Source organism: Hippoglossus stenolepis, chromosome 7 (assembly GCF_022539355.2).
Source record: "Hippoglossus stenolepis isolate QCI-W04-F060 chromosome 7, HSTE1.2, whole genome shotgun sequence".
Lineage (NCBI taxonomy): Eukaryota > Metazoa > Chordata > Actinopteri > Pleuronectiformes > Pleuronectidae > Hippoglossus > Hippoglossus stenolepis.
The window spans coordinates 24,063,957-24,076,520 of NC_061489.1; the positions used below are offsets into that span (position 1 = coordinate 24,063,957).

At 41.6% G+C, this 12,564-nt stretch overlaps 1 protein-coding gene across 6 annotated transcripts in view; it reads right to left on the reverse strand.

Annotated features, from left to right (window-relative positions):
• Positions 1–12,564, reverse strand: part of LOC118112182 (LIM and calponin homology domains-containing protein 1) — a 76,771-nt gene that overhangs the window by 28,595 nt on the left and 35,612 nt on the right. For 3 of the 6 annotated variants that reach the window (XM_047340556.1, XM_047340558.1, XM_047340559.1), the window contains 2 exons: positions 7,261–7,367; positions 3,168–3,198 (listed from right to left, as the gene is read on the reverse strand). In XM_047340556.1, the coding sequence (XP_047196512.1) occupies positions 3,168–3,198; positions 7,261–7,367 (138 nt within the window). Of the gene's footprint in view, positions 1–2,085; positions 2,336–3,167; positions 3,199–7,260; positions 7,368–8,075; positions 8,402–12,564 lie in introns of those variants that run through there. The other 3 variants (XM_035161287.2, XM_035161286.2, XM_047340557.1) reach the window with 3 other exon arrangements.

The following is a 12,564-nucleotide window of genomic DNA, read 5'->3' on the forward strand; positions in this document are numbered from 1 at the left end:
CAAACACATCACAACACACAAATTGAGCCTGTTTAGGTGTAAAAGTTAATATTCGAACTATAACGACCTGTTGGAATTTAGTTTGAAAAGTCAGAAACACTCCAGACTGTCTGAAGTAGTCTTCCTTGAGATCCAGCAGAGGGCGCTCACTATCAGCTTGACCTATTGAATGCCCTCTTGACCCCATCAACATGGTAAGACAGTAATGTTATGATGTTTAGCAAGGAAAATGGAGGAAGCTAGCAAGGCCCTCCACAAAAAAAGCCTCCGAGAAGCGGCTGTGTGGTCGCGTTTTGGGTTCTACGCCGAAGACAACAAAGTAACCGAGAAGGTCAACACTGTTTGTGCAGTTTGAAACATGCAACTGTCTTTCTCTTTACATTAAAGAAAGATAAAAGTGCTTCAGGCCAAACACTACAACAATCCTCGACTCTGTTCCGTTCATTTCTCCTTCTACAAACCGACACAAGCTGGTTTCCTGGCCATTACAATCCAGCCTCTTTCAAAGAAGTTGCATGTTAGTTCGAGGCGTCCTGCACAAACATGACAAGACTGAGTCATTGTTCTGACCCTGAGAACAGGCGCAGGCCCTTTTACCAACGTTGATCAAACCTTCAGGCACCAAAGTGATTTATGTTCGCCTGTAGCCCCACTTAGCCCAGAGTGCATGAATGACCAGGTCAGTTTCATCTCCTTCCAACACAATAATCCAGTGGAACCAGGAGCTGTGTCTTACTTGTGCCTTGAAATGGTGCCGACTGTGATGGAGGAACCAAAGTTTTTATGCATTCAATGTAACCCCCCCTGTGGAGTTAGCCAAATGGCCGAAATGCAGAATGCACAGATTGGCTGTGTCAACTGGGAGAGCTGCACCTGTAGCACTGTTGGCAAAGTGATGTCAGCCATATTGACTGTGTCCATGTCAACCAGCACTCCACAGGGGATTGCTTTGATAAGAAAGCTCAGCGTGGTTTAATGTGTTCATGTCAGTCGTCAGTGTAAACACCCTCTGTCGTTCAAACACACCGGTCAGCTGATCAGAAGACACACATCTAACAGAGGGTCAGCCTCACTGGGATGCAACTCTACATCTGGGAGAGATTTCAGTGTCTTGCTCAAGGACACGTCCACATCACACCTGGAATCAAACCAGAACTCTATTAAAATAGATCAAAACTGCTGGTTTTTCCTTCATCTCCATATAAAATAGCTGCACATCTTGCTTCCGCACGAAATGCCACTAATACAAAGGAGCTGTGCTGAAGCAGTGCTGCACTTGCTGTGGTCGTGGGTCGTCATCTGCACACTGTGGTACGCAGAGCAGCAGATTGTTTCCCTGTCACCAGCACAATGACCACATCCGTGCCAGCTCCCATTGGAAGTGGGTCAGCACCAACTGTGTTTCAGTCGCTTACTACTGTGCTTTAAACGCATCCATATCGATCTGTGCTGCACAAACACAGCGGGGGGGGGAAACATGCACGATTGCACTCACATGATTCAGACATGCAACATTAAACCTACTGCAAACAACAGTAGACAAACAGCAACTTGGACTGAGCTACAGTGGATGAAAGACTGACTGACTGTAATATAAGTGACAGGCCTGACGGTGACGTGATGCACAGTGTCAGACTTGCTTTGCCACTTGAGTATCAGCAGCTGTCCTTCTCTGGCAGATGTGGAAAGACCTGTCAAAGAGGTTCCACTGAAAACAACAGTCATCTCTTTGTTTCATGTGCAAACACACTTGATCACAAGTGATGCAAAGGCATGAATCAACAAAAAAAACCATCTACAGTGTAAACACACACACACACACACACACACACACACACAAAAGCACCTGTCACAATCCACAGACCAGTTCTTGTCCATATTAGGTACAAAGTCCATATATCCATTATTAAAATGCACAAATGCACAACCCTTCCTGCTCCCACCTGCAACAGCTAAACTGTCATCTCATGACTCCAGCAAAATTCCACCCATTCATGCGATACCCTCTTTGTCCCATCTGTTTGCTAAACAACACCTTTTTTTTTTTACCACATCAGCAAATTCCACTTGGTGCAGTTCCTTCACCTCTCAATATGTGACGTGCAGCAGAGACAGCTGCTATCAAATCCTAGTCGCCAGCCTTAGTCTGCAGGGTAGATCCACAGTGGAGCGGCGTACCGTAGCAGCAGTGGCTGCTGGAGGTTTACAGGCCGTCTGTTTTGCTACTGCTTGTAAATTCTGGCTGAGCTGTGGCTGAGAGCGCCTGTGTGTTGTCAGCTGGATGAGCTAGCAGCCGCTGCCAGCTCTGCAGCTCAACACATTAACTTGAACCGTGCACAGCAGCATCACAGAGAGAGAGAGAGAGAGAGAGAGAGGGCACGCTTTGACTGCAGAGTGGGCAGGGCTAACGTTATGTGTTGGACTTCTTAAAGCAGCATTATTAGGAACAGAGGAGAGGGATGATGAAGAATAGTTGAAGAGAGCAGGTATGAAATGAGTAGGTATTGGGGATTAAATATTTCAAATAAAACAAAAAAAGCAGCTGAGGCACAAATAAAGTGACTAAGGGCAGATTAGGTAGAGTTACAATTAGCTACTATCTATTTAATTGATATAATTAGTAAAGTTATGTGTGTAATATAAAGACAAAGAAAGAAGACCTGAAGGAACACATTAAAACTGGGAGGGCAGAATAAGTAAAACTGGAAAGACCAGCACTGATAGACCATAGAGTGTGGTCATAAACCTCTTCTCCTCCATGTTTGCAGATGGGACATGGACCAAACAAACAAAAAATCTAAGTATGTGTGAAATCAAATGTTTTTAATCTCTGGATAGTGGGAGAAAAATGTGTAATCCATCTTAATAAAGTCTATTTCAAAAGCTGGTGAAGTGAAATGTTTGAGATACAGTAGATAAAGGAGAATAGCCTGCATAGATGAAGCTAGAATAGACGAGACAGAATGAATGGAATTCCACGTGAAGTATTTAACAACACAGAGCTGCTGTGGGATGAACAGAAGTGGTGGAGCTGGAACAGGCAGCTGAAATAAAGGATGACAACCGCAGCACAGACAGAAACACAGGGCTGTAAAAACTGTTTCCTTCCAAACATACAATTAGAACACAAGCACATTATCCCACTGTAATCCAGAAGTGTCACTTACATTCTTCAGCTTTCGGCTGCAGTCACTTCCCCTGGAGAACGAGACAGAGACACTGAGTTACATAAAGATACCAGCAGACACCCAAGATGCCTGAACTCCCACATATCCATGCAAAACAGCAGCAAAAAGAAAACTGATTAAAACTATGTGGGAATCTGCGGTGAGTTCAGCCCACACAGGGAGAACTCACAGCCTCAGTAGCTCAGTGATTCAATGACAACATACAGTAGAAGAATATCTGAATATCTGCTGTAGTTTCTCTGCTTCAAAAAGCGTTAGGACGCGTTACAGCTGCTCTCTTACACCAATATTCTTCATTTTTTTTTTCGACAGTGCGTCTCAGTTGCGGTCAGTCGCTTTGACTGCCAAGTGAAGTCAGGGAGGTGCAGTGCACAAACACCACAGCCGAGGCCACTTAGCGCCACACGTGCTGCCAAAGTGAGAAGATGTGGATCGTGTGGCTTGAAGCTATAAATGGGAAGTGAAGCAGTTAAACTGACCCCAACACACATGGTGTTGTGGAAATGCAAACTTGCATTTTAAGAGAATAGATGAAAATACATAAACATGCATTAAGAGATATGACGACATTAGTTGGAAGAATGCCACACGAGATGCACACGTTTCAAAGTAACATATATTCCACAGTGTGTTTGAAAAACACCACACCCTAAGGCACAAAGTTTTAAAATGTTTTTAAAGTGAGAGGCAACAAGGAGCTGCCAAAGCTTTCTGGCCAAGTCTATGCACCAGAGTGAAGAAATGTGGTCATCCTTATTCTGGATTATGACCAAAAGACCAATATACCAAAACCAGAAAGAGTAAAACATTTTTTACAGACATAAAGTTCACTATACTTCGTGCAGGTATTAACAAACAACATACTTTATAGAAGTAGATTTAAGCTTCTCTATTCATTTGAGTTAAATCATAGAATAGCTCTCAAACATAAACGACAGCATCATCACTGAAATATAAGAATCTGTCTTCTTGTTTATTACATCCCTTCTGAGAAAGGGCAAAAATACTATTCATTTTCTCTTTAACTGACTTTAAATTGTTGAATTACTTGTTAACGTATATAAATGTAAACATCGGGGGAGTTTCCAGAGCCCAAGGGCCACAAATCCCAACTCACTCAACCTGCAGGTAAAACCTAAGTTGCAGTTGCATGGGTTTTCCATAACAGCAGCGAGCGGAGGAAGAAAGGAATGTAAGAAGAGGAGGTGAGGAGCGAGGTGACAGCAGCTGGAGGGAATGTAGTGTCAGTCCTCTCCTTCCTCCTCCTCCTCATCATCCTCTCTTTGTCAGCCGACTGAATAAACAGTGCGACAGGTAGACAGCTTGTCTCTTGCAGAGGTAAACCTGAGGGACAAACGCAACAGATTCCACCAGATATGAGATCACACTCAGGGGCCAGGCCAGAGTAACATCTGTCAGGCTCGAGTGTTTTCTTTCCTAAGACTTTAAATAACGTCATGGTTACTGACGCTGACAGAAACAAACAGTATCGATGATAAACCAAAACCTTTATATGTTGTCAAAAGGTGTGCAATCTAAAAACTGCTATTCCAATCATATTTGGATATAACCTACAATAGTTATAGGTATTGCTTTGACTCGATTCTTATTTAAAAACCATATCTCTATACGTAACATTTACTTTAAAGATGTGCAAAAAGTGTAATGACACATCAAAGCTTTCAGATTTCATGAGACAATTAACACTGAACTTCAGACTTTTGTTTTTATCCTCATTTGTATTCTACCTAATGTCCCTTTTGACTTTTTCCGTGTTCTCTTTTAATTAAATGCTTGCAGCAAAGTTGTATCATTAAATGATAATTTGAATCAAAATGATAATAATAAAGGTCTGTATTTATGTATTTTTTAAATCTATTCAAGAGAAAGATATCTCAACTGGGCTCCATGCTGTGTCAGGGCTGGTTAAATAATTACTATGGATATCACAATGTGTATAACTATGATGGAGAAGACAAATAGCAACTTACTACTTATCAATATTAAATAAATCCTGAAGACTTGTTTGTACTCGTGGACTGTTTTCCATCACACGTATTTCAACCCAACTGCGAGGGGAAATCCATTTTTACAAATTCAACGGAAAAATCTCCTCCACTTTCCTCCACCTTCCACTTCTGTCTGTTTCCATCAACAAGCAGAGGAACAGGATATATTTCAGGGCCTGAGCTCATAGTGTTCCACGACCTGTCTTGTCTTTACGCCTCCCTGTCTCAGAGGAGTAAACACCTGTCCAGTGCGACGCGGGGGGAAGCAGCAACGAAAATTTTTTCCTGTCGTGGGTACACGAGCTACAGGAAAAGAGGATCCTGTACGACAGATGTTACATAACAACTGGAAATAGAACCGGGCCACTTAAACAATGACAGCGATATTTCCTCTCGGGTCTGTGATTGCTTATTCCTGACATTTTGAAGAGTGAAACCTTTTTCTCCGAGTGTGGAAATCACCGAACAACATGAACCACTGCAGCTCATTGATCTTTACATGCTTTTGTAATGAGTATATTAAAAATAACACAGATTAAGTCCGTCACTTTTTATTGGAAATCTGTTCTATATATTTATTGGTTGAAGGGGAAAAACTACATATATTTAATTAGTGATGAATTGTCATTACGTCTACCTCAAAAGAGTGGGAAGGTAAATCCTAGATGAAAGCTTACGTTAAGTTCCTCTATTTCTTAATTTAAACGAAAAACACACAATCTGGATTTGTTTAACTTTTCTAAACCAGTCAGGGAAAAAATTATTGCTTTAAAAAGTTAAACGTCATGATTTCCTTATTTACAGTGTCAAGATGAACAAGGCATGGACTATTACCTTTACTGTAAACTTACACACATGCTCAGAATAAAAAGATCTATAAATACTGTATTAAAGTACACAATCTCACACACACACACACACACACACACACACACACACACACACACACACACACACACACACACACACACACACACACACACACACACACACACACACACACACACACACACACACACACACACACACACACACACACACACACACACGTCTTTGTCCAAACGGAGCCAGTGGAGCAGCTCCTCTTGAGAGCAGCTAACATTAGCACCGTCCTCTCTCTACCCTCCATCTCAAGCAGCACCTTTCTAAACCCTCCAGTGAATGACGCCTCGTTCATGCACAGCCGGCACATGGACGGCACATTCACATTAAAACATACAGTATATATAAAAAAAAAAACACATACACATGGCTTTGTTACCAAGCAACTGTGGTTCTGTGGGTGATTTAAAGCTTCTTGTTGTATTTGGACAGAGACTGGTTGTGTAGAACAGATATGCCGTTGTTGCTCTGCTGACACACACTCATACAAACTTCCATTTACTCCCATTTAGTTGTTTGTGTTGGCCCTGAACTGGTTTATTGTCTGATGCAGAGAATGACGGACAGTGTGACACACAAAGAGACACACAACCAGTGTTACGGACAAGCCATCTATTAACACACAACTGAAGTGATCATCATCATCATGAGCGCTCAGTCACAACCACTTAATAACAACACAACTCTCCCTTTATCCTAAACATTCATGAAATACACTCAAAAGCTCAGGACGGTTTTGGAGCTTCCTTGGTCAAGAGTGAACTTTGAACACAAAGTTAAAGCAGAGGTCATTAAAGAGCACAATTGTTTTTATATTTAATCATCTACTGTACATCTCCATGACAACCGGGCAGAATACATCTGCTAATAAAGATCATATGATAAAGTCGAAATGTTCTGAACAAGAGAGCCTGAGGAAAGATTGTTATTATGATAAAATGTTTTATTTTTACCAAATCAAAATCTAGCCTGCATTGGTATATTGATAATTTTTGTCTAATATAATTTTGTCTTTTCTTTGCAATCTGGATAAAGAGACTGATCGACACATTTCTTTTCACATTGTTTAATTTCATCATTCTTAAACTACTTTGAAAATGTGCAGGGGAATCAAACTGAAAGGCTGAAGCACACAGATTCACACACAGTCATTGAACAGGGAGGTCACAGTGAAGTCTTACTTGGCGATGGGGCGTGTTGACGTGTCCTGCAGGTCTCCAGGGTCGAACAGCTGGGAGCCTTTCAGTCCCAGCTCCTCACAGCCTCGGAGAAACACACTGAGGTTGTCCTGCACCAAACACACACATTCATATGGGTTAATACACTGTTTGCCGACACACAAGGCAAAGCAAGGTCAGGCTCATTCACTGCACAGGGTCATGACTGTGATGACACTCTCACAGTGCCTTTCTATACGATTCACATTCAATCAGAAAAATATTGAAAAAAACATGTAAGTGTAATTTGTTCTGGTTTTTATTTACACTAGAAAAGTTGAGTCTGGCTTCACATGGTTGCGTCAAACATAAACACACATGTAAACACAGGTGAAGAATTACCTCTCTTACTCTAAACCTAACATACACCCGACTCTGACCTTTAACTTACACCAAGTCTCAAACCTCATATAACCCATCAGAGCACTATGAACTGTCCAAACAGTTGTAATGGTGAAAAAACGTCCTCACTGTTAAAGTCAACAGTTTAAAGAGAGAAGTAAAACAACGGTTCCACAGATATTTAGATAAAAGTTCAAGTTTCTCTTCATTTACTGCACAGTAAGTCTCTTCCCATCGCAAACACAACTTCTAAATTAGGTGCTTTCAACATTTCTCTCTCAGATAAACACACAGAAGAACGTTTGCCAGAAATGTAGAAACAACAACAACAAGTCATGAAACGAGTGCGTGTAATTCATGTCCCTGGTCAGAGGAGGTTTAGCTCAAACAAACATGCAAACACACACAGTCTTTGCACAACATGAAAATCAGGATACCTGCTCGACAGAAACGTGACACTGCCAGGTTTCGTGTCCGGTTTACGTGCACCCCCCTCTCAGATTACTACAACTTTCACTCATCACTCTTCACTTCCTTCCAGTGTTGTCCCGCTCCTCGTTTATCTCCCCTCGTTCACCTGCTCTTCCTCGATCTGTCCCCTTCTTCGTCTCTGTCCCTGCTCCTCAGTCTATCTCCATCTCCTCAGTCCTCACTCTCACATCCCTGCTCTCTGACAAAACTCTTTGTTGGGTGCAACCTGAGCTGAGCTCTCCTCTCTCGTTCCCAGGTTCTCTCTCTCTCTTTGTGTACGTCTCTCTATCCTTCTGAGGGCCACAGCCAATTGCCCTTCCCTCAACCCCCCACTTCTCCTCCTCTCTGGGTGTCACCGTTTCCTCTCCACCCTGATTGTCCCAGGCACACCGTATCTCTCTCACACACCAAAACACAAATACAATGTGCAATATACACAGCATGCAAATTTACATAAAATACTATTATACATCAATCCAAGTGCATAGAAACACAAAACTAAGATACTTATTTTACATGTACACACTAGGTGGTGAGAGAATACATGCATTGCTTCAAACACACTCTCTGAATCACTTTTTTTCTCACGATCCTTTGCCATTTGGTGCAAAACACCACATCTGAACCCACCCTGCAGCTTCCTGTGTTTTTGGGAAAGCTACGTCTCTGCTCTCCCGATCTCACACACACACACACACACACACACACACACACACACACACACACACACACACACACACACACACACACACACACACACACACACACACACACACACACACACACACACACACACACACACACACACCTTTGTCAGAGGACACAGTAATCTATTCTACTGAGTTTGACTCCAAGGGCACACACCTACAGTGGGATTAAATGGGTCTCTCTCACACTCACACGGCGGTGATTGTTTAATCTTATTGAACTGTTTTACTATTAATGACATTTACTGTCCCTGCAATCTGACTTCAGTCTGTTTCACTGTGATAAACTGATACACAATAGACACAAAAAAGTGTACAATGATCAGGTTTTGGATTGTATAGCAAATTTAATTAATGAGTTAGTATAATTTAATTCTATTCTAAATATTAAAGCACTGTCAAACAAGAGCTCTGAAAGCAAGGAACATTGGTGATTAATAATCATTTAATAATCAATCAATAATCGGCTGTATAATGAGCCACCAATGAAACCATGCTTGTAAGAGTGTGAGTCGAATTGGGAGCACATGAAAAGTTACCGTCGACTTCAGAGAGCAACTCCAACTTTAACCTCAGCAGCTAAACAATCCTGTCCCACATATTTCCTCATCCTCCATCAACTGGTATTTATAACTGGCTGGAACAATTACCACCAAAACCAATAAGACCAACAACAAATGATTAAATGGACTCATTTAGCAGCAACTTGCAAACAGGATAATTCAACGGGAGCATTGGGAGCGAGTGTGTGTGTGTCTTAGGAAATGAACTCTGTGGTGAAATCGCAGGTCACTGCCACAGGAAACTGGGCGTCTACTGCAGAGACTTGACTGACAGCTGAATGTGTTCGTAGACATGGGAGGTAGAGAAGTGGAGTCTGACACAAAGCCTGTGCATTCACATAGAATTAAAAAAAAAGGAAAGACGTAGTAATAAATTAGGGCAAAAGGCATAATGTGGAATGTGGAAATAAAAACACTGTGGTGAGATTAACTACAAGCAAATGTGTGCGAAGGGTCATAGAAATAATATTTACAATCAAATCTGAACAAAATTAAAGCCAGTGCATTTACTTTGAGTGTGTGAAAAATTAAAAAAAGATAGCATGTGCCCCTCACAACAATCAATATCTGTCTACACCCAGGATTAGACAGGTTTCTCAGGGAAGAGGTGTCGTGTCCACGCCCTGGGTCGGGACAGACTCCAGATGAAAGATGGTCAGGGCGAGAAAACAAGACACTTGGACGATAAGATATTTTCCTTATTCTTTTTGTCCCGTGCCAAGGATAACACAAAAAACTAAGACCAAGGAAACATGAAGGCAAGGACCCAACCTGATAAAAATAAAATAAAAGGTTGTGCGGCAATTCCTTTTAAGCTTTTTAAACCTTTACTGTAACTCAATGTGACATTATCTAAACTACAGTGGCCAATTTCAGAGATGTAAGCAGATGTGTACATTAATCAGGAGATGATTTTGAATGTATATTAAATACTCAATAAGAGACAATAATAAGGGAAAAACATTACAGAAAAACAACAGCTAAAATAATCATTAATGACCTTATGACAAACTTGTTTATTCTGTTTTACTCAATTTATCATAAAGCCTCTAACAGAAAACTTGCTTTTTCCAAGAAGAGCTCTAAACTGGACTGACATGAATGTCTATGCTTTGATTAAAACTCAAGGGACCCAATTTTCTAAAGATACTAATGAAGCAGATGGTGCCACAACTGGTGAAAACTGAACAGGAATAAACCTTGAAATATATTACGAAAACAGTCTCCAGTGTTTTCTTTCCACGTGTGTGCGTCACTGAAAAACAACACGAGCGCCTGTTGCCGTAAACTTGATGTCTGGAAAACAACACCTTTTTTAAGCATGTGAATTACAGCCATTCAGCTCAGGGGCCGATCACCAATGTGTCTGTTTGCACACTGTAAAACATGAACATGCCAGTCCACCCAGAGACAGCTGGGAAACAGAGCACGCCACAAGCAACCTGTTCAGACGAACACGGAGCCACACAGGCCGAGCAGCACTGAGGTGGCTGCTCTAATTACAAAACAGCCCCAACTCCTCAGAGACTCATTTTCCCATTAGCCCCCCAAACAGGAAGAGGAAGGGGGAGTAGCCTGTGTTTTATTACGATGGGCCAGATAACAGCAGGACCCTTGTTTATGCGTTTCTCACCTCTCTAATCGCAGCCGGGGGGGAGGGACAAAATCCAAAAGCCACAAGAGAGTACAAGACAGAATTATGAAGAATAAAGACTCATACTGTTCAAACATGAATAAGTAACTACTAATGTAAACATGTTTTCAGTGGATGATTCATTTTCCCCTTTGGGCCAATTAGCAGTGGTCACATTTTGTTTTCTTGTCCTGTAATTGCCTACGCTTGATTGGGATTTTTGTATAATTATGTTGTCATTGCACGGATCGCCCCACCGGTGTTTGAGAAACCATTCAGACATTGTGACATAAACTAACAATCACACAATCTTTTTCAATATATTCACCAGAACAAAAACACCTGAATGGTCCATAAAATGAAGTTTGAATCAACTTCTCTCAAGAAAGGATATGATCCATAATCTGATTTGTAACTTGGCTTGTGTAAGAGACACATTTTAAATTTTTTGGAGGTGGAAGTGTTCCCCTTCTGCAATAATAAATATATGAAATTAGGATGGAGAATATAGGGTAGACACAAAAACAAGAATTCGCAGAAATGTTACGGAGATGGAGGGACTACATTGACTCGTGGGTTTAAAAGCTCTCACAGGATCATCACTTGTTATTCTACTCGTGATTGTGGAAGGCTCGTAAAGAATGTGGCTGTGTAATTATCCGCCACTTGTAAAAAGCCAGAGACGGCCCATTGGCAGCCATTAGTGACGCCGTTAGATAAGAAAAGCCATTTCAGCCGGGGACAGACTTCCTTGTTTGTTTTGTCATGCTGTGATCCAGAAATACCCAGCATCCCTTGCACCGTTTTCCCTTTAAGTACAAGAAGTTCTGTCCTAATCACCATCGACATCTCTCCCTCATACGATCACAACATTTTAAACTCCATCGTCTGTCATCACCGACCGGACCAGACTGGTTCAACATTTCTTAAAAGCAGCCATTACTTTGATCTGTGTTGTTTCGGGAAATTACTTTCTTTCAAAATTCACAGCGAGTGAAGCGAGTCGATGATGTTTCTGGACACATGATGGACACGAAACCGGAAGAACACAAACATCTCAGGATGAAAAGGAGGTTCCATGTGTAGAAGAGGCTGTGAGTCCGGCCTCCTGCATCCTCTACCCAGGTGCCACTGCTTGTCTGTATATTCCAAAAATGTTCCTGGTGTAGTAAACAAGTCTGACTTGGTCAAGCTCCTGCTGCATTGTTTGTATCTAAAATGCAATCTTCAGAAAATATCTGGAAATCTTGGGTCCAGACATTTTCAGGAGCTCTTTTTGAGTCTTGCTTTTTTCTCTGAGACCTGATTTTCTGCGTCTTCACTCAACAAAAAGATTATTGACAAAACACCAGGGAAAAATATTCAAGAGCAAATGAGGAAGGAAGAGATTAAAGCAGATTCAACATGAGCTCCAATACGATTAACTTTTTCCTCTGCCTATGTTTACATGTCTTTCCTGGTCCTGAAAGGCCTCTTCATCCAGATCAAGGTCTCAGGTCATCATGAAAAGGCTCCACTGTGTTTCACTGTACTCGCCTGAAGGCATCAGTGT